General features: G+C 36.4%; 1 protein-coding gene across 1 annotated transcript; it reads left to right on the top strand.

Annotated features, from left to right (window-relative positions):
- Positions 1-3,045: 3,045 nt before the first annotated feature.
- LOC104077386 (peripheral plasma membrane protein CASK) lies at positions 3,046-27,431 on the top strand (the record flags this gene model as incomplete). Its single annotated transcript, XM_009578605.1, has 9 exons — positions 3,046-3,114; positions 4,472-4,507; positions 7,290-7,486; positions 8,780-8,895; positions 13,826-13,906; positions 13,998-14,078; positions 18,052-18,254; positions 20,732-20,815; positions 26,997-27,431. Coding segments are annotated over 9 exons (1,044 nt in total), but the record flags the coding sequence as incomplete, so codon positions are not given.
- Between the last annotated feature and the right edge of the window lie 285 nt (positions 27,432-27,716).

Here is a 27,716-nt window from a genome sequence, read left to right as displayed (position 1 = left end):
ATATTTTTTTTTTTTTAAAGCTGGTGGTAATAACCATGGTTTTTTTCCTTTAGTCTTGCAATGTTTCCATTAGTCCTCAGACTATAACACTTTTTATAGTCTTAAACATTTTTTACATTTGTATTAAAAATACTGTCAGAAAGGTTCCTTGAGCAAGACTGAAATTGAAATGTATTTTCAGGTTTTTGGAAAGTCTCTCTTTTTTTTTGTGGATCTGGCAACAGTTTCGTTAATCTAGCTGTTCTTGTCAATATCTAATTTGATCACGCCACATCTAGTAATTGATTTCTGCGATAGGATTGCATCTCAAATGCATTTATTTATCGTTCATAATCCACACCTAATAACAAGGAATCAACGGGAAACTAGTTTTGCTATCATTTGGAAATAATTGTGATTGTTTCCTCTGAGGCTTAAGCTACGGTGCTTGAACTGAAGAGCAAGGATCCAGAAGACTGCCGTTTTGTTATTTGGCTTGGGGCTAGACAAGATTGGGAAGTCTAGATAGTCAATACTATCTGTACTGAAATACGATGATAACACTTTTACACTACTCAGCATCATTGGATCCTCCAAGTCTTTTTCTGCTCTTATCCCCAGGAGAACTAGGGCTTTTTCTGATTTACTGGAGAAACAAACTCACAACCAAAGCTGAGATTTTCCAGTCCAGTTCTAAGCAGTCCTAGCATTCTACAAGGATCTCTCTACTCATTGATTTGGCTCATTATACTGTGCATAATACAGTTTTTCTCTTAACTTTTGAGTCTGATATTTTTGGAAAGAAAGACCAGGTCCCTAGGAAATTAAGAATCTAAATGCCTTTGAAATTGTGGCTGAACTGCCTAATTATTTAAAAATAGTACATATGCCTCTTGACTAGCTTGATAGATTAATTTCTTACAGTTAGTACTGAAATCACCAATAGCGCTGAAAATGTGTATTTTCCTCAGTATGTTATTATGAACATTTGCTTTGAGTAATATGCTGTCTTTTGTGGAGAATTGTTGGAGGAGTACAAATCAAAACATTCTCAAACCAAGAAAATTTCCTTCAAAGGGAGAAGCCTTCAAGAGAGTCCGGAAATAGTGGCATTCTCCAAGTTACTCTAAACTTGTTTTTCTCCAAATGACTTGGGTGCTTGCATCACTTTCCAAAGCATTCCCTTGCTAAACCATCACTGACTAGCAGATCATAACAAACTAGGTTTAAAAAAAAAAAAAAAAGAAGAAAAAGAAAAAAAAAAGTAAAATTAATTTTTCACTTCTTCTTAAAAGTGAGAAATTGGCAGAGACAGAATTGCAGAGTAAGCAGAAAATCTCTTTATAAAAGAAGGAAGTCACTTTTTTGGAAAGAAGTATCTCCTAGCTGCTATTTGATAAAGGTGATACTGATAATCCCGTACACACAAAGAAAAAAGAATAACGGTTCCTTTAGGCTTTTCTTTTTTCTTTTTTTTTTTTGCAGTAGTGAATAGCTTATTTGGTCTCATTTGAACATTTTAAACTTGTTATGCTGGAGTGATTTTGTAAACAGAATTAGAGCTGATTTCCCGCAGTCTGTTCTATGTTGCAAATAGTTGCGGGAGCCAAGTGAGCATTTTGTTCCTATGCATGTAGCGTAAGTATACAGACCTACATACTTTGAATCACAATGACTTTACGGCCGTAATATTGTCAGATCTGTCCTCAACTGTGTTAAAGTCAAAGTAAGCATCTAGATAGCTACGCATGGAACTTTCTGTGAAATTGTATCTAATGAGTCCACAAAAAAGTGCAGAAGTTCTACGTGAGTCCGTTGCACATCAAGCGTACAGGCAGCAAGAGTGATAAAGTATTGCCTGTCATTTTAACTTTTCTTGATGCTTTTAAATAGCTATGAGTGCTATCGCATAATCAGTATAAGTTCGAGAATATTTACCTGATTAATGTTGTTGCATGAACAGTTTAGCTCCAATTCTGGTTTTTAATTTGTTCACAGAGGGCACTTGTGTTGATAAAATATGACAGGGATAACTTTGTTTTCTTTGAAAACTCTTCTAGCCCTTTTTTTCTGCTGTCCTTGACGTTATGCAAAATTACCAGACATTCCTAAATTGACCTTTGACATGGAATATCATATTCCAAAATTCCTTTGGTGCTAAAGGGGATTTTTTTTTCACAATGTATGATTGAATTATTTTATCTCCTGAAGAGGTGGCTCAATTATCTGATCATATGCAATTAAGTACTATACAATCAAAATAGCATGCAAAAAAGATTGTTCTACAAGTGACTTCCTTGCCTCTGCAAAACCCAGTCAGAAATTCCTATTATCCTTTCTGTAGAATTTCCCGGTATGCACCCCACATCTGCTGTCTCCTCACTGAAGTGTACAACCACACTGGTAGTCTGAGTTAAGAAAGGTGGCTTTTTTAAAGTGATATATTTTGGCAAAGTTTAATGTTTCTAAGCCTATAAGAATGTTGGATGAAAAAAAAACCTCAGTATGCTGTAAAATGGATGAGGAAGGAGAAGAGAGTATCCAGCTTCCTTCTCATGTGTCTTTGAGACACTGCAGAGAGATGTATCTTATGGAGTAGAAACTGATCAACACTGACCTCCACCACATAGCTGAAAAAAGATTTAGAAGTGTCTTTAAATTTGAATATGTGCCTCACTCTGTTCAAAGCTATTCAATGCTATTATTCAGCATATAATTTTCAGGTAATTACCTTTAACAAAGACACCAGTATGACTAATGGTGTCATACCTTTAGCATTGTCAGCCACATGAGATCTAAGAGGTCCCAGATACTCAGTGATTAAAAAGCTGTTTGATTGCTAAGGCAGTATAAAAATATTATTACCTAGGATACATCAAAATGTCAAACCTGAATCTTAAACTATGAAAAAAGTTTTCAGATTTATGGAGTTTGTAGTGTGGAAGCTTTCACAGATGAAGCAGCTAAGCAAATGGTTATAAGGCTGTGGATGTAACTGTTCTTTTAAGTATATCTGTGTTCCTGTGATAGTGTTGTGTTGTTAATGAACCTTGTGTCTTATTTCAGAGAGATTCCCCCTCTACATCCAGACAGTCCCCAGCTAATGGTCATAGCAGCACTAACAATTCTGTTTCGGTAAGATTTCCAGTTCCACACAGAGAAAGTGTGAAAGTTTTGTTGGTGCTCATCTGCCATTACTGTTATACTTATCATGTGGTCAGTGGAAAATTTTGTCCTACTGATAGAACCAAGGTTATTACATATGTAACTCCCCGTTTTCTTTTTTTAAGGGTTTTTCCCAACGTATGCTTCTCATTAAAAGCCATATAGTTAATTAAATGTTAATAACTGTAATGTGACACTTCAATCATCCTTAAATCATTGTTAGCAGTTTCCTCAAAACTAAGGAAAGGTTTAAAGTGGAAGTTTTATTTCCATCGTGAACTTTGGAAGCAGTGTTTGAAGAAAGAATAACTGTGCAGTTGGTATTTCAAGACATTTTAGACTCTTTTAAGTTTTGTGTTTTGAGAGACCTCTGGAACGTGTACTGGTTTCCGCTATCTGAGTTAACGAATTGGTGTGCCCTCTGCTGTTGTGGTACGTGCACATACTTTGTGAAATATGAGCCTTGCCTGGATATGAAAAGCAAAAGGAAGTGGCTTTAAACTGCACTACAAACCAAGCTATTATCATCACATCTTTAACACAAAGTACTTCTGTTTCATATGTATTCAGGTAGAAAGGTGCTGTTGATCTCCTGTTTTTCTAAAGTATATTAATGTTAAAATTTGTGTTGTTTATCATTTGTCATTGTTTGGACCAATGTAGTAACTGTACACGCAAGTTCCTTCAGTAAGAGTGCTGTCAGTATCATGAGTTCATGGGACTAGCTAAAAAAAAAAAAAAGAAACTGAGTAACTACTCCTTTAACTCCTTTAAAAAAATGACAACTTAGAAATTATTTGCCACAAGGTAAAGTACTTATTAATTAATACAATGAAAAATAATTGTGGATGAAAAATTTAAGACATTTTTGTGAATTAAATTGAATTTGTAACACAATTAATAGTTATAATCTTATTCCTCAGCACAATTAATCACCTTACACATTTTTAACAATAAAATTTTTAATATTTATAATAGTCATCCTTCTCTTTTAAAAACAAGACTAAGTATTAAGTGGAAAAGGCATTCACGTAAAGAGCCTCTTTCACTTGACGGTGCTTTTGTGTTGAAGATGCTGAATTATTTATTAAAAAGCACATTCTCTATCTGCTTAAACTTTTTACCTGCTTTCTTCAGCTTGCTGCTAAACAGCCTGGGTTTGATTTTTCTTTACGAAAAAAATATTTCTAAACATGGGTCAATGCTTTATACTTTTGTCTGACTTACCATTTTACTGTAATGTAGTATGAATCACTAACAAATGGTGTTGTATGCCCTTAAAAAGTAAAATGAAAATTTCTTCTCCTGGGTTGACTTTATTCTGCAGGACTTGCCATCGACAACACAACCAAAAGGACGACAGGTGAATAGATATCCTCCATGGGAATTTTTGTAAACTTAGCTGCTAGTGAACATCCCTGCTTATCTTTTTCCCCCTCATATTCTGTATGTGCTGGACTAAAACATTTAAGCTTGGAAAATTTGTTCCATTTTTTTCATTTTTCTTTTTTAACTCATTTGTTTGTGGCTAATTCAGAATAGCATTTTTTTCATGTGTCCATATGTGTGAGAGTTACAGTGTCATTGTAAATGTAACTGGAGATGCTGTTTTAGTTCATAATGCATTAATAGATTTACTGTTGTGCAGTGACCTGTGCAGATTTTCATCTTAGAGGAAAGCTCAGATTTATATTTTAGCTGAAATGGAGACTAGAATGGCTAGTGTCTGATACTCTACCCTAAAACATTGTACTGACAAAGATTCTAAAGCTTAAGTTGGTCTATAACTAATTACTAACATTAAGAAAGCTCTTCAAAGAAAAATATTAAGGACAGTTTCTACTAAGAGTTGATAAGTCTGAAGACAGCCTCTTACATTTTCAGTCCTAAGGCCCAGATTCAGTAACCTCCCTTAACTTTGTTACCTTGACGGTAGTACATGTCATCATGGACCAAAGAAAGATCTTCCCTCTCCAGAGAATTCCAAGAAAGCCCTTAAGGGCTCTGCAGAGGATTCCCTATGACTCCCTTTGCAGTTTTAAGAATTTTTTTTTTTTTTTTACTGCAGCCTCCAAATCAACGTTATACCATCAAGTGGTTTGTGATTCATCTTCGGTAACTGCTCCATTTATATACAGCCCTTCCAGAATCTGCCTCTGAATCTTAACCGTGGACTCAACCTCTTATTCTGCCGAGGGTTTTAATAACTACTCTTGCAATTCCATTCAAAAGAGTCAATGGACTGCATGATCTGTTGTCTTTGACAATCTTTTTATACTACTGTCTGGTTAAGTTAGCTGGAATATCTATTACAAGGATGGATTGCTCTCGCTTCGTTTCCCATTTTTAAAGCTTACAGCTATATGGTTCTTTGAACTTTCTGTTGTCTTGTGAGGTTTCCAGCTGCCTGAATGTAGTCCTGGAAAGGCTCCATGAAAGACCTTCCGAGCTGTTGTGTTAGGTTTTGGGTTTCCTCTCATAAGTTATTTTTCCCAGGAGAAGAGCGTTTCTTCAAGGCAATATCAGAATAATGGTGTTCCTCGCACCATTTGTAGTTACCTGTTTTTTTCAAGAGTCTTCTCCCATTGAACCAGCATCTTTTTCTGGTAGCTTGTCATCCTTGAAGACAGTAAGGGCTTGGATAACAGATACATTGCTATCTGTAAGGAAGTCTGTAACGTTCCATGAACAGCCAATATATGGTGGATAATGGCTCAAACTGGAGCAGGAAGTTTCTAGATGGTAAAAATACTGCTTACTTTTCTAGACCTATGTTTGATAAGGTTGTGGGCAAATAAGGGATTGGTTCAATACTGATTACTTCGTAGAAAGCCCGTTACTAAATAAACATAGTTGGTTTCAAAATATCCTATTTTTCAGGTGATTAAAAGAAGTTGGGTTGCTTGTCTAAACTCACACACTCAATGCACAGCAGAACAAGGGTCAGATTTAGTATATTAAAAGTTGAGATCTATATTGGTATTATCTGATGTTTCACTGTAAACAGATGAAAGAGCATCAGGTACAAGCCAGTAGTGATTAGCCATTTTAAGTTAATTTATTCATAAGTTGGGTTGCAGATTGGATTACTATAGAAATTAACTTTTTAAAGTGCCATGAATAGTGCTAACGCTGCATAGTTAGAGCTATTTTTGGAGCAGAATTTCAGCAAAGTTGAAAAGTGTTTGTTACAGTTTAAATGAAGGATATTACTTTGCAACGTAAATTTTTTTTAAAAAAAAAATCAATTTTATTAAAATTCTTACTAAAGAAAATCAGCAGTAGAATATACATGGGTGTCTGAGATGCTATAGGGTGATGTTTGAAGTTCATAAACTGTAGAAATTACCCATCTTGGACATGACACTTAATTCTGATTTTAAGGTCCTTGGATGCATCAGGGCTGTAATTAGCAACCAAAACTGGAAATCACTTTTATTTTTATTTTCTAGGGATGAGACCTCATTAAACCCACAAAGGATTGATATATTATTTTAAATTGTGAAGTCAGAATCTGAATTCTTTCTGTTAATGTTGCTTAGAGAATAACTTATTCAAATCATTAGTTTTCATTTATACGGGAATAGACTTTTACTGAAAAATCCATTCAGAGAATTCCCAGATTCCTCCCAAGTAACTATATACGATAGGTGCAACAGAAGACTTCCTATTTAATCTAAAAAAGACAAGGTCTAAGTACTAAAGATCCGTAACGTAGCCTAAGTCCTTTATATTCTCCAATAAAATTTCCTGTCATACAAATTTTTAAAACATATCATGGGACTTCAGTTGGAAAGTACAGTACAGTTCAAGTTGTAAGCTGCTGGCTTTTAGTCTGTAATGATTCATGGTAGTTAATATTGATTTGAGGGACTCTATTACATGTGTTCATTTTTGCTGTTCAGGTTTCACAGTATGTAGAAGACATGAGCTTTCAAAATAACATCATATGTCTCCATTGTTTGCTGGGGTTTTTTTTTCTGTTTCATTTTCAACTATCACTTATGCTTTTGCCATTCTGTTTCTTCCTTTGCTTGTTGCGAACAGTATGTGTAGCTACATGCACAGCTCAAATTTTCACCTGTTACTCTTAATACTGTACCAGTAATAATATCGCAGTGTCTTTTATAAACTCTTTTTTATAGATATATGTAAGAGCACAATTTGAATATGATCCAGCAAAGGACGATCTCATTCCTTGCAAAGAAGCTGGCATCAGATTCCGAGTTGGTGATATTATCCAAATCATTAGCAAAGATGATCACAACTGGTGGCAGGGTAAACTTGAGAATTCCAAAAATGGTACTGCAGGTCTTATTCCTTCTCCTGAGCTTCAAGAATGGTATGACTTAAGTTTTCTATAAAGATGAATTTAGCTTCGCTTTTATTTCTGTCTTTCACACTTTTCATTGTTGTATAGCTAGTTTTTGTATGATTTTTTCTTTTTCCAAACAAAAGTCTATGTATTGCCTCAGTTTCTGTGGCATTGATTACTTTTTTTTTCTCATCTATTCATAGCAGTAAGGGTTGCATGCAATCTTATACGTGTGGTTACATTAGAAAAATAAACACCTGTGTTAGTAAACATTATTTGTGCTTTCTGATATACTATAGGAAACTAGGATTGAAGGCTACATACAAATTGTTTATGTAAGGGGGTCAAATTAATTTCTCTTTTAGCTTCTAAATGGTGTTTTCATTAGTACTGCTTACATGCAAGTGCTGCAGGAAATAAGGTGTTAGCAAAACGTCAAGCACAAAGGTTATTGAGGGAGTTTGGGGGTTTTCTCTCCTTTTCATTTTTCATGTGAAAACTAAAAAGTAGAAAGAAATCACAGTGCAAAAATTTCTAAATGACAGATTCAATGAACAGCAAGGGCACTGAGTACCGCAAAAGCAATGCAGAGCCTTTAAACAACCTCTTGCAGAAGCTGTTTAGTAAATATTTTAAATGTATCAGCACAAACTCTGGCAAGCAAGTCCTGGGCCATGGAAGTTATGGCCATGACTCAAGAAAGTTTATCAATATGGATAATCTAGCCCAAAGTATTTTATACAAGATTTGCTACGTAAAAGAACTAGAGTGTTGTAAAGGGTTTAACAGCACCTGTGCCACCTGGACTGGCTAAGGGAGATATTGCTAGAAGAGAAACAGAGATAGAAAAGACATTTCATTCCATCTCTAAAGCTCCCTTGCAAGCCCTGACATAAGGGAGACACTGGAATGCATTGCAACAGGAACACTTGCAATACTTCATCCTAAAGATCGACCTCAAAACAGTTCCACAGCACAACACAACTTGCTCTGAAGTAATTTAAACCATAGCGGTCTTTTCAGACTTCGTGCTCTTCCAGTCTAATCTGCTGCAAAGTGGTCTACAGCCATTTTAGTGGCTACCCTTCCTCCCATGCTCACTTGATCTGTGAACTTTAATGATCTACCACTAACAAGATATTGTTTGTATCAAAATACCTCTGTATATAAGTGCTTTTAAGTCATCAAAAAAAAAGGTTTTGAAAAGTTTTACTGTACTCTTGTACTATTAAAAAGTCTTATTTTTCTAATTCATTCTGTGTGGCTTTTTAAAAATATGTTGATTACAAGAAAAAACATTTTTTCTCCTCCATACGCCAGGCGAGTTGCTTGTATTGCCATGGAGAAGACCAAACAGGAGCAACAGGCCAGCTGTACTTGGTTTGGAAAGAAAAAAAAGCAGTACAAAGACAAATATTTGGCAAAGCACAATGCAGGTATGAAAAAAAAAAAAAAAGCAAGTATCTTTAACAGGTTAAATTTTTTACAATCTAAACTTTGCCATTAATTGTTCAGCTGGCACTGTTATATAAACCTAATGAGGTACTTAGGAAAATATAAGTAAAATTCTAATTGTGCCAACATTACTCTGCTTGTTCTTTGCTATTTAACCATAAGCTTAATCAGTGAGAGCCATGCTGCAACAAAATAAATGCATCATAATATATCCTAATATAGGCTTACATTGTTTTGGGTTTTATATTTAAAGGCGCACTAGAAACCAACAGAATATGAATTTGACAATCTATATAAATGTACTGTGCTCTACAGAAGACTTTTCAATAGCATCCTTGTTAATATGTGTTTATAGTTATAGATTATATATGTGAAAACATCATGAAAGAGCATTTTTCTTGAATCATTACAGCTAGAAGTAGAATAAGAGCCATTGTGTAGTCAGTGTGTTATTTACAGTTACCAAATAGAACAAACTGTGGAAGTTTATCCTCCTTGCAGTGATTTCTGCCTGAATCCTAAGTTTTGGGTTTCTATTTAGACTGCTGAAAAATTGAATTGTTGTAGAAATTTTTGAAAGTAGACGTGTAGAGTAAGAGATCCTTGCTGAGCAAAATTCAGTAGTTTTAGTAGTAAAGGAGGAAGACCCCTTTGTTCCTGAGCAGAATTTAGTTCTTTTCTTCTTTTAATATAAAACACTCAATTTGTTGAAATAGTTTCTGTTGCTTTTGGATTGTGGTATCACATACTGTGATGATAAATATGTTGTTGTGGTCTCTTGGGAGACTTGCAGAGATTTTTATTAGAATTTGCTATACCTGACCAAACAGTGTAATGGAAGTATTTTATATATTGCATTAATTTCTGGGTTTTTTTCAGTTGCATTCTTGAGTACACGAATTAAACAATATAAATCTGTATTTTCACATTCTTCTTACCTGTACAATCTGTGTGCAGTATCAGAGCTCATAATGTATCAGTACTACAGAATTTATGTTTACGTAGAAGTAATTTGAAAATAAAATCTAAGAAAGTCAAAGAACAGTAATTGTCATTTATACTCCTTAATTCACCATCACATTTAAGATGTTCACACTTAAATATAGAATTACTTGTAACTCTGAAATCCCTTACAAGTAGAGATTGAAAGTTTTAACTTCCTTCCTTCCTTTTGGTGGTTTAACATTCTGGTTGCTTTAATGTTTCCACTTCATTGCAGTAGCACTAAACCATGTTTTACTAATTATGACCTTAGCAAAAACTGTTGAGAAGACACTGGATTTTATGACCTAAAGTCTTTGACAATACTGGTTTTAAAGTATTATCAATTGCTCCCAGCATACATTCCCACAGCATTGCTACTCCCTTCAGTTGCGCCAGTATAACTTTGCGTGGCCATGCTGTTAACTGGATTAATTGAAGAACAACCCAGCAAAAAACAGTGATTCTTTTTCTTTCGAGCAGTTATATTTCTTAATACAGTTCACAGTGCAACTACATAGCTAATAATGTCAGTGTGACTAAGCACGGCATGCTATGAAGAAATAAGCAAAGGAAAGAGGATGGCCAGGGAAGGAGAAGGAGCAGGCAATATTTTAGGAGCAAAACTAGCTCAAAGTCTTTGTATCAATTAAATCCCTGAAAGGAGGGTAATCTAGACTTTCCTATCATGATGTAGGGGGGACAATCTGAAGAAGGTTGACAGCACTTCGAGTCACGCAGTTTGCCTGCCTTAGTGCTTGCCACTGTTAGTCACTTTACATCACAGCACAGTGTTTGCCAAAAATTAGAAACATGAACATTAAAAATTATCAAAATGACCAGAAAAGAAACTGTTCTTTTCAGAATACCATCTGACACTTCCCCTTCCCCCTAAGAAGTCAAAAAGTTAATGAAAATGCATTGGAATCAAGATTTCTCTTAGAAATGTGTATGAATCTTAGTGTCCTTGAGGTATTAAAGGTGATGCCAGTAATATTCCGGGGAATGACGCCAAATGTAGGATATAAAGAGATTCACTGAAGTGCTATGGTGCTCACATGAATTTTTTAAGTTTAACTAAGATGGTGCTGAATTTACCTTCTCTGAACTACTCTCTCACGTTTGGTATTGTTTTATATCTTAGTACAAAATTCAATAAACCGTTTAGCAGTGTGTAATCTATTTGGACTTCCTTGTTATTTTTGTCTTAGAGATGAGACTGAACTGGGGTTCTGAAAAATGACCTAGTAAAATACCTCATAGTCAGCTAAGATTTGTGTGGCTAGCTAATGATTTGAAAGTTAAGATTTTGGAGTGATATAGATATTACTAGAACTAGAAATTAAATTATTCTGCAAATCAGACATAGTTTATGAAGTAGAGAGGAGACTATTTCAGTTACTTTTTATAGTTAAAAGTAAATATATTCTCCCTTACAAGAAAAATATCATCCTGTTTTTCTTTCCTCCATACTTGACATTAGAGTATTGTGTCCTTCAAGAAACAATTTCATGATCATACATCTTACCATTGTAAAGTCAGTTTTAGACCAAAGCCCACAGAAAAAATTAAATATTTTTCATTATTAGGTTCACCGACACTTTTATAAATGCTCTAGAGATACACTGCAGTGATATCTAGATATATTTTTTTATTTATTTTACTGAAATGTTATTGCAGGACTTCATAAAAGAACACTCTTTAGAACATACTAGAACTATGCTTCATATTATGCATAATGTAGAAAATTGCCAAGCTTTTATAAAATATGTTTATCATTTCTTAATGTGATTTATCTGCCTTGCGTTTAGACTATTGCATGGTAAAGTTTATTTTGTGCATATACTTTTTATTTTACTAATATATTATGAGCCATATCTCAATGACCCCTGTACATTTTTCATGCTGTCTTACTCCCAATGGCCTCTGTGCATGTAAGTAACCTGTCAAGTGACAATGCTTCTTTATTTGCTTCTTACTGTTTCCTTTCAAGAACTCCTTTTCTTTATTAGCTAGTAACACAGAAGCATTAAAGTTCAGTCTTTAAATGTGCCCTGTATTCCTCATATCCTGTGTATATTAAAAAATGAATCATTTTTTTTTTGCACTTGAAAACCCTACAATCATTAGTTAACTCCATGTAGACTGAGACACATCTTCTCCATGCTGCTAGTTTGTGATGAAGGCATTAATATGTATTGTTTCTGTTGTTTGTTCCTGTTGTTTGTATCTAACATAATGTGGTTTTGTTCAAGAAGAAAATAAAGGATTGATTTTTTTATTATTTTTTAATGGGAAAAGATACTTGCAGGCCTAGATCGTTAGAATGGTAAAACTGTTTAACATGTTGTAGATCTTTAGCCCTTTCTAGTATGAAAATGGATTATTAATTAGTTCAAATAGTGTGAAGGTGCAAAAATGACAGTAGTAAGAATTCCATGTTTGTAGGTTTGCGGAATGGAAGAAAAATATTACTAAATTCTTGCTTGTAATATTTGGGGAAAGGTTGAAAGAGATTCTTCTTTAGGATGAAATTCAAAATGCTTTAAATGGACTAGGAAGTTTTCATATCTGTATCTTTTCAAGGTCTTGAAGAGTTGAGTATGTCAATTGACTGATTTGTAGTTTGACCAAATTGAAGTAGTTGTACTTTTTCTCTAGGGTAAAAAGACTGCTGTTGAATTGAAAAGTCTGCTCTATAAAAAGAAATATATTAAGTTAAATCCTTTGCTGCTTTATCTGGGACTTTAGTACAAAGAGCATGTGCTTTCTGGTAGGCTCCACAGTCTTAATGCTGATCTTGGTGGCTGGGGACTTCTGGAGCAAGCAAACTAAAGCTCCTGCCATTGCCTACTTTCCTAAGGGATTTTGGATAGGGGGAGAGGGAGAGGGATGCATCTGGACTCATCCTGAAAGGTGGATGGGATATAATTGAGGTGAATACACCAGCTTAGGACTTGGAAACACTCAAAGAATCCCATATTTTAGATGGAGTCTCTCCTCCCTTCTTTTTATAGCATGCATAAATACAGAACTGAAAACTCTTGTTCGTTATTCTGCTCACAATTGCTGATTTGTGTAATCTTTATAAATATAGTTAACTGCCTCCTGGCTTCTTTTTTCATTAGAATTCTGCAAGAATTACCACAGATGATGTGTTTCTGGCCACAGGAGGAATAAGCTGGTTTTAATGAACAAAACTTGATTTGTCAATCATTACATACCTTGGCAATTGACAATAGATTGATAGGCATGATGGAATTCATCCAATTTCAACTGCATTGGAAATGATTTCTGAAATAATACTTTTACAATTTTTCCCTAAATATGGTGGAGGTTCTTTTATGTAATGCCATCACTTTTCGTTAGAATTCTTCATTCTGTCACAAGTTTTAAAAGCATGTCATTTAACCAGCACGTGTGTTTAAAGAGAACTCTAATTACAATTAATATGGTGGTAGTTGTGAAGAATAAATACCACAAAGTATTAACATTCTTTTCTATACATTTCTCATAGATCTTGTTAAAACATGGTTATGAAAGTATCCCTATCTTTAGTGTAAATAGATGTTCTCATATTGTATTCATGTTGGTCATTGTCTACAGATTTTTCTTTAACATTGCTATTTCTTAGGAATACAAACATGAATGGCATGCCATTTTAGCTAATTTTTGTGGTCTGCTGAATACTGCATGAAAGGACATGCAAACTTTTCTGAGCATTTCAGTAGCTTTGTTATTGCTTTTTAACAGTTTTTTAAATGAACACTTTTGTTAAATTTGCATAATGAAATGGTTTTATTTTCTGTAACATATTACTTTGTATTGTAAATCTAAAACTTGCTAAAATTGTAATTTGTAGCACAATTAATTATCACCCTCAATATGCCTTTTTTTCTTATCCCTGTGGGGGTTTCTTTTGTGTTTTAGTGTTCGATCAATTAGATCTCGTCACATATGAAGAAGTAGTAAAACTGCCAGCATTCAAAAGGAAAACACTAGTCTTACTAGGTAATTTTGAGTTATTATTCTGAACATAACAGCATAGTTTTGAGCCCCTTCTGGTGGAAAATTTATAATTCACTTTTGTGTTGTTGATTAGGTGCACATGGTGTTGGAAGAAGACACATAAAAAACACACTCATCACAAAACACCCAGACAGATTTGCTTACCCCATTCCTCGTAAGTACCAATGTTCAATGTAGTGCAAAATTGTTTGTAGCATCCTTAACAATATACCCATTGTAGTACTACTTGTGTTCAGTTCTGCTGAGACAAATCCTATCTTAAAGGTGGGAACTGTGATAGGACTGGGTATATTTCTTCTTTTGTTTTTTTCAGAGGGAGGGGTAGTAGGTAACACCACTTTTACATTGAATGTTTCCTAGTATTCACAAAACTTCTTGTTAAGCATACTTCTCTCTACCCCAAATGTTTGTTAATTTGGAGTGAAGGCTAAAATATTTTTCATTTTTCTTTGCTACTTTTACATTTACAGTTCAGGTAAGTCTGGAAGAGCCACGACATTGAAAACTCTGTTTAATTCCCATGAGAAGAAATATAAACTGGATTTAGAGGAAACCTTTAATGTGTACCTTATCTGAATGTTTTAAATTACTTTTCACAGCCTAGCCTTGAGGACTGATATTATACTAAAATAACTTCAAGTTTCCAGAGATGACAATAAGAAAACGCAATTAACTTCACTGCTTACAAGTGGGTTGTTACAAAAAGCACAGGGGTGTTTTCCCTTCATGACAATCTCTACCAATACCATGGCAGGAATTGCGTATCCTACTACATGATCACTTGGAGATGCACCCTTTTTCCTCAAGCTAGGCATTCTGAAACAAGAGCATCCAGCAGCTAAATCTGTCCACTCTATTTCAGGCTGACTTCAGAAACACCATACATGGCTCAGAAGTTACATTGATGGCTATTATGCATTAGTTTAATTTTCTTTATACTTTGTTAGTGCTTTACTTTAAAATTGCACTTAGATGTTTTTCTACCTATAAGGATTTTGTGGTTGCTAAAAAGTATTATTTTTAAGAACTTATCTGTAAACATATTTGGAAGGGGAAAAGTCTTAGTTTGCTGCTGATTTAAGTTCCCCAGGCTTGCTCGCTAACGAATTAGACAAAGACCAGTGCCAGCAGAAGGAAAAGAGAAAGACCTAGCCCTTTGGAAAGCACGAGCCATTAAATCACTCTGGCAGCAATGTGAAACTGCACTGTTTGTCACACTATTGTTTGTATCTAGACACTAAAATCCTGGATTAGACACTTCAAAAGTGCAATGCCAGGAGTGTGTGATGTACATTGTACCTATGTTATTCAATACAGACACAAGACTATATGGGGGGAAGGGAGTAGTAACCCAGCAAATATGTTCACCATTACAAAGAACTAAAACAAAGAGTAATAAATGTTTTACAGTATGCTTTTTATGCTTTTCACCCAGTCTCTCTCAAACACTAACTGTATTGCTGTGGGGAGGTAGAAGCTGAACTAGTTATTTTATCTTCAAATACCTATTAAAATGGACTCACCTATACCATGATGACCATGCCTTAGATTGCTTGCATATTAGGTTCCTGCTCTGTGGAAGCACTGAAATTGCTTTACTGATTATATAAGAAGACTAACAAGACTAGACTGCAAATCAGGATGCAATTTAGATGCTTAAGCATCAGTATGATGTTTAGATGCCTGTTTTAGACATCACTTGACCTCCAGCCCCACTCCAAAAGAGCAATGGTCTCCTTTACCTCCTGTCTTATATCTAATAGTCCTATGTGGATCTTTCAGATTTAAGACAGTTAGGGCATTTAAAATAGCACTTTATGCTGGTCTTTAGAAACCCAAATTACTTCCTTATATTAATGATATAAATAGATCATATAAAATACATCACATACACTTTAAGTATTATGGGAACCTGATCTGGCTTTCAGCTGACTCTAGGTAATTAAATTTATTCTCTCCAACTCTCAGAGATGGATTTTACTGCTTTTTCTGCATTCTTTTACAAAACTGTGGTAGGAGTAGGTAGCTTTTGAGATAGGCCTGTGGAGTTTGAGATAGGGTGTGGAGTTTTGGGGAATGCTTGATGGAGAAATTGTCTATCTACTGAAAACCTGATCGTAAAGGTCATGTCACACACAATGGTAGTTAATTAAAAGGATTAGTAGGCCATACATTTCTTACCACATAGGCCTGCAGAAGCAATATACTCAAAAAGTATGTTATTGCTAAGTAGCTTTCATCTCTCGTGACCACAAGTAATCAGGCCCTCACCCACTTTTTAGACTTACACTTTCACACTCAGAAGAAGAAAACCTCATAAGAATTTAAGTAAAAAAAGGAAAATACAGAAATGTTTTTACAAAAGAAGAGGATTTGGGGGAAATGTAAGTTCAGTAGACCTAAGGCAGCAGTGGGTAGTATAGTGATATTATATGATTTATATAATCCATTGTTCTTGAATTCCTTAAAATAATAACCATGACCTATAATATTTCTATAGAGCTTTTCATTTTTGAAATATGCTAATTAATCCTCAGAACATTGCTAATTAATCCTCAGAACAGTAATAGGTATAATTAAAAACAGAAGATGAGTTTAATTTTTTGATACCTTGTTTGAAATTATGATAGGGTTGTTGGAAGATATGGGATTAGATTGGGAAGAGATGTGGTGTTTCAGATATGTCACCAACATAAATGTGGTAGTGGAAAAATATGAGAGTAAAGCTGTACGTGAGGGAATATTAGAAGAAAGATAAGCAAGTGGATGTCAGCGTGCCTGTGAGGAAGAGAGGAGCAGATGACCTACAGAATCACAGAGTGGTTGAGATCATTACCTCTGGAAGTCATCTGGTCCAATCCCCCTGCTCAAGCAGGGCCACCTACAGCCAGTTGCCCAGGACCGTGTCCAGGTGGCTTTTGAAAATCTCCAAGGATGGAAACTCCACCACCTCTCTGGGCAACCTCTGCCAGTGCTCGGTCACTCTCACAGTGAAAAAGTGTTTCCTTACATTCCCGTGTTTCAGTGCGTGCCCATTACCTCTTGTCCTGTCACTGAGCACCACTGAAAAGAGACTAGCTCCATCTTCTTCACATCTTCACTTTAGATATTTGTACTCATTGATGAGATCCCCCCTGAGCCTTCTCTTCTCCAGGCTGAACAGTCCCAACTCTCAGCCTTTCCTCGTAGGAGAGGTGCTCCAGTCCCTTAGTGCCCCTTCACTGGACTTTCTCCAGTATGTCCACGTCTTTCTTGTACTGGGACCCCAGAACTGGACACAGCACTCCAGGTTTGGCCTCACCAGTGCTGAGTAGAGGGGAAGAATTACCTCCCTCCACCTGCTGCCAATACTTTGTCTAATGCAGCCCAGGATACCTTTAGCCCTTCTTTGCCACAGGGGCACACTGCTGGCTCATGTTCAACTGAGTGTCTACCAGGACCCCCCACAGGGCCTTTTCTGGAGAGCTGCTTTCCAACTGGTCAGCCCCCAGCATGTACTGGTGCATGGGGCTGTTCCTCCCCAGTTGCAGGACTTGGCACTTCCCCTTACTGAACTTCATGAGGTTCCTGGCCATCTATTTCTCCAGCTTGTCAGGGTCCTTCTGGATGGTAGCCCAACTCTCTGGCGTATCAGCCACTCCTCCCAGTTTTCTATCATTGACATCCTTGCTGAGGATATGCTCTGCCCCATCATCCAGATCATTAATGAAGATGTTGAACAGGCTTGGGCCCAGTACTGGCCCCTGGGGTAAAATGGAGATGTTAATTTAATTGTTTAGAAACTATAAAATCTGTGAGATCTGGCTTTTGTTTGCTGTTGAAAGCAGCTGATAGAGTCTTACAGTCTTGACCAGATGAAGGTTATTTATGACCTTCTGTTCTTCCTTTGTTACCTTTTGATTTTTACCTTTTCCACATCCCTTCATCTCCTGCTTTTCCCAACACACATCCCCCAGACTTCTGCTTTTCCCAGCCCCTGTCATTTCTGCCTACCCTGAGCTCATGCTTTGTTGTTCTATATGTGATTTGACAGGTCATCATTCAATGAATAAGTATTGATAAACCTAACAAAAAGCCATATATAAGTTTAATATTGCTTTTGCACTAAAAATATTTTGTATTTTCAGACACAACCCGACCTCCAAAGAAAGACGAAGAAAATGGGAAAAATTACTACTTTGTATCACATGACCAAATGATGCAGGATATATCAAACAATGAATATTTGGAATATGGCAGCCATGAGGATGCAATGTATGGGACAAAACTGGAAACAATACGAAAGATCCACGAGCAGGGATTAATTGCAATACTTGATGTAGAACCTCAGGTAACTAATTGGAAGTATATAAAAATGGGACTCATCACAAATCCTTCAACCTTATTTTATTGAGATATATTTATTTTTATTGATTGCACACTAGATAAGTAATGCAGTAATGTGGAACAAAAGTCCCTGGAACACCAAGCTATCAATCTGTGAAGTAGAATTCTGGTAATCATCTGGTTAGAAGAACATACAGCAGAAACAAATTCATAGTTTAGGTATGCAACCACTCTAGCTCGAAAATCTACTTACCATGTATATTAGTCTTATGTCCAGTGAAATGTATCAAAATAAGTGATTGTCCTTGCCTGCTAGGGGTAATGTTCCGATATTTTCAAAAATTTCTCTTTGATGCTGTATTAGAGGGTAATCATAGAATCATTAAGGTTGGAGAAGACCTCTAAGATCATCAAGTCCAACCGTCAACCCAACACCACCATGCCCACTAAACCATGTCCCTAAGCACCTCATCTACACGTCTTTTAAAGACTTCAGGGATGGTGACTCTACCACTTCCCTGGGCAGCCTGTTCCAAGGCCTGACCACTCTTTCAGTAGAGAAATTTTTCCTAATGTCCAATCTAAACCTCCCCTGGCGCAACTTGAGGCCATTTCCTTTTGTCCTATCACTAGTTCCTAACTGACTCTTGGCTCCATATCACTATTGAGCATGGTCAGAAACATTGGTGGTCAATCACCGATATTGATCCTGTTTGCACAATGACCAGATCAGTGTTGTTACTTTATAAATTCCTTTCTGTGTTGCTACCTTTTCGGAAGAAGGTAGGAAGGAAAATCAGGCCCTCAAGAAACACTAATAGTTTGTTCATTCATTATATAACATCTTCAGTGGAAAATTCTGATACGTTTCCTTTGAAACATCCATGTAGTCATGACTTCCAATTTACAGGGACGTGTTTATATTTTTTGTTAAGTGGAACAACATGAATATGGGCAAACATGTTGTTTATATTACTCTAGCAGACTGAAGGAAATGGGAGGAATGACAAATTAAAATTGTGACCAGTGTTATCTATTTAAATTTGCTGCCTTCTTTCTTCTTTGTGAATGGATTCAAGAAATTAAAATTCCTTAAGAATTCCGTAACAGAAATAAGATACCTGACTAAATTATTTAGGACAGTTCACATAGTATGCTGGTGTGGTTCTGTTCTGAAAAATAAAATCCCACATTTAACAGTTTTCAGGGAGAGCAGCATTTATAGTTAATTCAAATGGAGCAGCTGTTAAAAGCAAACTCTCTTGATAAACCTTTTCAACTTGCATTATTCAGAAGCATTACAATTCTCAGAAGCAATTTTAATCTTTGTTAGAATATATTTACATTTGGTAACAGCTGCCTTTGCTGCACTTCCTCCAGCATGTGTCTAGCAAGCCTCTTAGCCAGCTTCATCATGCATCCACCTCAGCTTATTAAGGCCAGCCTGACTGCGGACTTATTCCTAGTTATCATACACTGCTTGCCTGTTTTCCCTTGGGTACTCTTACTTATGTGAGTTTTCTTGACTTTCACATACAGGGTTTATCTCTTGTTTAGAGGAGGTTGGCATAGATGATATATAGGTGGGTTTTAAGCAGCAGAAGTGAAAACCTCTTTAGCTTGGGAAAAGGATGGATTGGGGGTTTTGTTTGCTTGTTTGCTTAAAAAAAAAAAACAACACTTTAGAGAAGACAGGAAGTGGAAGGAGCAAAAAAAGATTGACCTTTATATCAAGACCTTTAGTAGCCTTACGTTATCCGGTCCCTCCATTTGAGTTCAGCTGAGGTATGTTTACTTGCTGTCCTGCACTTCAGTCTAGCTTGGATCTGTGCCAAAGTTTCACTTATGGCAGCTCTGTGTGTCAGTAAGTTACGACTAAGCAAACTTTTTAATGAGAACTCTTTTCTTTTGCATAGATTTGGTTCAGGGGATTGGTGTTGCATTTACTGCATTAGAGCTATGTTCACGTTTTTAAAACTTCGCTATGCTTACTTTTTAAAAACTTTGAACCTCTCACATCACATTTTCATTTGTTTTAGAAAATAATAATTAAAAAGTCTTAGTAGGTAGAAAAAGTCAGACAAAAAATTATGTTCTAGTCAATATTTATTCTAAAATACAGTTGGCTCTTTTCTCTATTTATGGCATGACTGAATTTTTAACCTGGTATTAATCATTCAGTTTAAATGCAAACAGAATTCTGCACTCTTTGAGACTGTATGGGAAGAGCCTCTCTGAAAACGCTAAAGCTTTCATTGTCTTGAAAACTCACTTTAAGGATAAATATATGATTTGACCACCAAAAATGTAAAACAATGCAAAAAGTTAAGTGTCTGTATTACTAACTGACTCCAGATCTGTTAAAAACAAATACCAGCATTGGTAAATCATGATTTTGTATCTTTTGCTTGTGTGACTAAACTTATTTCACATTGATTGTTGGGGGATTCTTCTAAAGTATGTGATTTTTTTTTCACCTAGGCATTGAAGGTCCTGAGAACTGCAGAGTTTGCTCCTTTTGTTGTTTTTATTGCTGCACCTACGATTACCCCAGGCATTAATGAGGTATGGCATGTTGCAATCTAATGTCCTATCAGAGACAGAATTAAGGATGAGATTCAAATATGTAGATAAGACTCTCTAATTGTTTCCTTGTCTGTAAATGGAGAGGCAGAAAGACAGTTGTATGGCAGCATTATTAAGTTGATTGAGATGTATTTATTGTTTATTAACTGATTTTTCTAATTCAAAGTATGAACTTCAAGTTGAAGGGTCTACATGATGTATTCTAAAAATACATATTCTTTTATTTCATTCCCTTCTCTAGCTCAAAGATACATTTCCAAATCCTTGACAAATCATTAGCACAAATTACTCAATTCTTTGCAATGCTAGCACTAGATTACAGCTGGCCTGAGCTGAAGAAATGGGTGTGCGTGACTGTGCTGTCATCCCACCTTTATCTTTTAGTATTTTTTCTATACAGGAAATATATATCAGAAATAGGCTTACTAATTTCAAAGACTGTTCTCTAAGAATTGGAAGCTTTGACCAAAGGGGTAATTGCTTGCAGAATAATGTTAAGCGTTCATGGAGGCCCACATCGTGAATTTCCTACTTAGTTTTTATAGAGTATCTGCTCTGCAGATTGCTACGGATTTCAAAGATGGTATCAAGCAATTCTGCATTTAGCTCACAACAGGGCAAACGGTTTTTATACAAACACTTTATCTGCTCAGCCTTTTTTAAACCATGATATTAAGGTATTTAATCAATTGGATTTGACCATGAATCTGTTCCAAATCTCCTAGATGTCTCCTTGATCACACAAAAATAAAGTCAGAAGCCCTGTCTCTGTAGCCTGTTTCTATAGAAATGTAATTACAATATCATAAGTATGAAACTATGACATCACTGCAGAGGCTTGCAGGAAAATAAGGAACAAGACAAACATATTTAAATGCAAATACCCTGAACGATTGTTAAAATAGCAAGCGGAGAGTGAAAAATATTGGCCTCGAGTTGCAATTTTACTGGCAGCTGAGGCATTCTGCTAGTTTGCTGTTGCTGAAGGGAGTGATTCTCTCTGACTTGCTTCTGGGACATACACTGCCAGTCTGCACTGGCCATGGCACTTACCAGATCCTTTCGTGAGCTACTTTAGCTCTAAATTGGATTTTTGTCAGCTTTCAAGCAGCTCATGAAGGCTCTGACAAGCACCAATGCCAGAACAAGCAGTGAAAGCATATAGGCAGGAAGAGAGATGGGAAGGGGAAGAAGGATCGTTTAACTTTCACTGCAGTAAGTTATGTCATTTCACTGTGTCTTATGGACCCATACCCTAACTGGTAAATGTCATGAGTGTACAGACGAAGATCTCTCAGAACATCACAATTTGCAATGTTAGTGAAGTGACAGTTTGTCTAACTGCAGGTGTTGGCATATGCTGTAAATCAGTATGATCTTGGGAAAATACTAAAATTTTGTATTCTACACTGAATTTGCTTACGTGCGAGCAAATGGCATGGTATCACTTAAAAAATAGCTAGAATTGTTCTTAGGATGTGTCAGGCAAGCATTGTGCTTACAGCAGCACTCAGGCAGTCAGGTACCCTGTGGAATTATGTAATTGCCTGGGTTTCTTGCCTCCGTACCTGTGTCTCAGCTCCCAAATAGTCTTCCTTGGCAACACTCATCTGCCAGTGGTACTTAACTTTTAATCTTCCAGCTGTAGGATATAATACAGAGACATTTAGGATGGTTGATATGAGGGAGAAAATGTTTTCCATGGTACACTGGGAAGAGGACCCATAGTAGTGGTGGGGAAATATTTGTTCCTGCCAAAGAAATATTAGAAGGAAAGTATTACGTTCTAAATATTTGCATTCATGCTGTAAGACTGTCTTTATTTTAAGCTCTTGTGACTAGTCTCTGTGCATGCAGGGTTTCACTCAGGCACATGAATTGCTGAACTGAGGCCAGACTTAGAAAGCATGCTAATTTATGAATCAATTAAACTTAAGGAAAGGGAGGGGCAGGAAATGGTAATAGCAACAGAACCATACCCAAATACAGGATCCTATTTCCCAAGGTTTACTGGGCTGCATGAAGGGAGATATGCAAATTGTGTCTGTGTGTTAGCATCCTGCAAGGCAGCAAACAAGGGTGGAGAGCGTGTGTTTTGTGTTTCCCATTCATGCTTCCTTTTTGAAAGGTTCATTTGCTTAATGAGTATCCCTTTCTGTTTATCCTCGTATCCTGCTTTGTTGATTTTACTTATGCTTTTTGAGAACACTTCTGTAAATGACTGTCCTTTTTTCCCCCTTATGTTTTCTTAAATTTCATCTTTGCTTTTCTTTTCATTTTCCTGCACTCGTACTAATTGTACATAGCTGCCAAAATGGTGCAGAAAATTGCCTGTAAGTACCAGCTAGGGGCTGACAAGGTAGTCCTGGTTATTTTTATAGTAGGTTATTTTTATGGTAGTTTTAGAATGTAGATATGCTCGTTCCCATTCAACATTACTTTCGCCATTGGAATAAAAATTTAATGTAATAATTACTTCAGATATCTGCGCTAAAATTATCTGCTAGTAAAAAGAAACTAGAGAGTAAAATTTCTACTCTTACAGCTGTATATCTGAACTTTGTGGTAAAATCAGTGCAGAGGCCTGATCTTAAATGTATCTCTCTTGAGACACTTTAGTCTATCATAGACCACACAAAATGTCTCAATAATCAAGGACGACACAGCAAGAGTTAGGAGACAAAATATTATGCTTTCCAACTGAATATAGCAGTGTACTATGAGCAATTCTGCAAAGCACAAAACCAATTTAAATCATATAGGAAATCTCCCAGAGTGTCTAATCACCAAGGAAACTTAAATCAGATTATTGTTGTGCTAAAACAGAGAGGAGAGAGCATATCCAGGAAACACTGGAGTAGTTCCTCTTTCCTCCAGCTGTTTTCTACTTCCCATTGCCCAGACAGCAGCAAAGAGGAGTTGATCTAAATCTTTATTGAGCCATGTGTAAATCTTTATTGAGCCAAATTCTTCTGAATTTTAGCTATGCTTCCTCCAGCCAAAGAATAAAAGGAATTTTCTTAAGTTTGCAGTCCATCAGCTGTTCAAGTTGAGAAGAATTTCTTTCTGTTCAAGCAAAATTGGCAAAGGCCTGATGGTGTGTTTATACATTGTTCACAGCCTTAGAAGGGAATATTAGTAATTTGTTAGGCTGTGCTTTGACTGTCACAAGCAGCAGCTATTGTCCTATGTACTTTAAGGCCAAAAAAACCCAGTCCTCAGAGACTGAAGATATCACTGGTGGCCATTATGCACGTCGGAGAGATTTTGTGCATAAAAGCCATGTTTCACTCCTTTCTGTGCCAGCTATGATGGAGAAGGAGAGAAGAACTTAGGAAAGTGAACTGAATTCTAGTGATAAGGAAAGAAAAGTCTGTTTCAATAATGGGCACGCTGCAGCTAGGCTCACATAAAATGCCTATTGCATGAGAGCTGAGGGAAGAAGAAAAGACAGATGTTCCGCTCCCAAATGTAAAATTACTGAAGTTGTTTCCGTTCATTTGTCTGTCTGCAGCTAGCTGAAGATTTTGATAAATATCTTCTTTCTTGACACTATTGAGAGCACAACTGCTGGAGAATATTCTTCTTGGAGAATTATCTGGGATGTTCACTATTCAAAATTCAATTAAGAAATTTTAAAGAAATTGAGAGGAACTTACTACAGCAAAAATCTTACAGAAGTGTTAGCTTTGAAGATGAATTTTGGCATTTAGGACTTACAGACACAGAGGAAACACTTAGTCAAGTTTGATGTGGTTTTGGATGTGCAAATAGATACCCTGTCACAAACACAGGTGAAATTTGGTCCCAGAATAAAACAAAAATCAAGAATTGTAATCTCTTTTCTTTTTGCAGAACTTGAGAAAGTTTGAACCTATTTGAAAACTGCTGCAATGGCCTATCCCAAACTTATTACTGCCCCTAAAAGTATATGAAAGAAGTAATGTTTCGTATTTCCAACAGGTTAGGAAATTCAGACATTCCAAAATACAACCCACTTTGATCCCACTAAAGTTGGATCTAGGAGAAGCTAAGTCAGAAAAATATTAAAATTTAATGAATTTTTGAAACTCTTAGTTTTGTGACATCTATGTGTGCAAGGTAAATATTAGTATTCATTCTTTTCTACCTACCAGTTGTTTTTTTTAAGATGAGATAGCTTTAAGTTTTTCAGATTTTTATTGTCAGTCACAGTAAGATAGATGCTTTAGTGAGAAAAGTTCATTCTCATACTTGTAGGTAAAGATGACCCTGATGGGAAATCTGAATAGCAATTAAAAAGCTACATATGACTAAACAGCTCTAAGGCTTTGGGAGGGGCGGGTTCAGGTACTGTTAGCCTTGTGCCATGAGATTAAAACTCTTTTAAAGGTGCAATATGATTTTGCTAAGACTGGCTTTAAAAATAAAATTAATCTTAGCTAGATATGTTTAAAGCACTGAAAATATTCTGCTTGACAAGTATGATTTTTTTTCTCCTTTGTAGGTTAATTTAAGCAGAAAAGTTTTGTTATAAATTGATGTCTCTTTTGGAATATATGAGAAGTTGGCAGTTCACCTAACTAGGTTTTTGGCTTAAAGACACTGGGCTATATGAAATGTTCCACAAAAATATTTAATATTAGTATTGATCCATATTGATCCATATGCTATTTGTTAATAGCATAAATTAAATTTGCATACACTGGTATTTTCTACGGAAGTTCCAGGCATCGCTGGCGATGCATAATGGTCCATACAAGGAGCATCCCTTGTACAGAAGCGCATGTGAGGAGTATTTGTCTGACTTTGAATGAAATTTGTAGTGATTATCAAGTGAAGGCGACATCCCCCCCTCATTTGAGGCTGCAGCTTCAAGAGAGAAGCAGAACTGTAACTTCGGTACAGAACTTCTCCTCCAGAAGTGGCTGGTTTCGTAGCTACAGGGAAGGAAAACTGTCTCAGCGCAGGTTGCTCCCTTCAGAGGACCTGAAAGCCGCTGTTCCACACCTACTTGTCACTGTAATTACAAATAATTGGGAAGTTTAAACAGAAAAAAGGGGAGGGGGGGAGTCTCTTACTAGCTGGATAAAATTCTGGTCCCAGAATAATTTCTTGTGAAAACAGCTATAGGCACTGTGTCTGTACTTCCTGCAGCCTAAAACTGTGTTATAATAAAGGGTATCCCAGTTGATTGATCAAGTGACCCTATAGATACTACAGAGCAGCAGGAGTCTATACCGTTCATACTTAATTTTGCCCCATATCCACCCCAAGCCTGTGGGGCGAGAAGGACTTGATTACTTTCCTGTGGCTATTTCAAGGTTCCTGAAAGCAGCAAATGATTTTTTTTATTTTCTAAGGGAGTTTGCAGGAAGAGAATTCAAACTTGTTGCAGAGCCCTAGAAAGAAGCCTTTTGCAATCCCGCTCTCTCAGAAAGGCAGACCTTGCTAACAAAGTCCATCGCTGTAGTGTCGCTGGCTGCACAGAGTCCAGTAGCGCACCCACAAAGTAGGATGCACTTGTTTCTCTAAGGACATGGACACAAAGCCATGGAGAGCACCAGTCTGCTGTCGCTGGCCCTTCTTGAGCGCGGACTGCATGGTTCATCTTCAGGATCTCATACTAAGAGATGCTGGAAATGGCATGCTCTGAAATAGGAACTGCAGAGTAATGCGGAGTGAGAACTTCCTTATCAGTAAATGATTATTAAAGGAAGTAGACCCAGAAGACTGATGTTGAACAGAAAACATTACCAAAACCAGGAACAGCTGATACCTGACAATATACCCTCTCCTGTTTCTCATGTTCTTACCTGGACATAGGCCCAATAGCGTGTATTTGTGCATTTTATTCATATATGGTCTCCATTGCTCACATCCGTGCTGCTTTGCTAAGCTTCCATCCTCTGCCTTGCTTTTTTTAACGCTAGACTTGTGTTTTGTCTCAAGTGATGTTAATAACTGAGTGCTGTTTGAATGTCAGCTTCAAGAGAGAAATTGTGCCATTTCTCCCGTGTGATTTCCATAGATTTAGGTGGGGGATCTAAACCACCTAGGCCTCCCTAAGGCTTTTTTGCCCGTTTCCTTCTCTGTAAGCAACAGTTAGAAAGCTGTTGTAGAAGAGTACGAAAGGATCCAACTTCTCTCTCTCCCATTTTCTTTTTTGACTGCCGAACAGGATGAATCTCTTCAGCGCCTGCAGAAGGAGTCTGAAATCTTACAGAGAACATATGCACACTACTTTGACCTAACAATTATCAACAATGAAATTGATGAAACTATCAGGCACCTGGAGGAAGCCATCGAGCTTGTGTGTACAGCCTCACAGTGGGTCCCAGTCTCCTGGGTCTACTAGAGCGGTCACGAAAGAATTGAAAAAAAATCTGTCATTACTGGGAACCACCTCATACATGGAAAACCTCTTCGTTACTGACCTTGTGTCAACAGGTCTTGGCCCCTAGAGACTACCTAGATGTAGTGTGACCTAAAATATAATTATTGTCATGTCCGAATAGATAGGAGGAGGGGGGAAAAAAATTAAACACTAATTTAAAGAGACAGTATCTTTTTTTTAATCATTTCTCCTAAACTTCAATAAAATGTATCCTTAAATATATGTATTATTCAGTCCTTTGGAATGTTATATTTTTGGAAATCATAGCTTTTTATTTCAAGGGCCCCTAAAAACTGCACAAAATAGATGCTGCTTTCTATAATCTATTTTAATAGTAATAATAATATGATTCTGTTACCTTAACTTGGGGGTGGAACACTACATTCTTTTTAGAGTCTGATTTTATGGATTGGAATACTTTGCTTTCCTTTATTTATTTGAAGTAATTAGTCTAGTGGTTACGAAACAAATTCATAAATTTTAAAGGCCTTTTTTTGCTTTTTT

This window comes from Fulmarus glacialis, unplaced genomic scaffold (genome assembly GCF_000690835.1).
Source record: "Fulmarus glacialis isolate BGI_N327 unplaced genomic scaffold, ASM69083v1 scaffold405, whole genome shotgun sequence".
Taxonomy (NCBI): domain Eukaryota; kingdom Metazoa; phylum Chordata; class Aves; order Procellariiformes; family Procellariidae; genus Fulmarus; species Fulmarus glacialis.
This window is presented reverse-complemented; position numbering and strand designations above follow the sequence as displayed.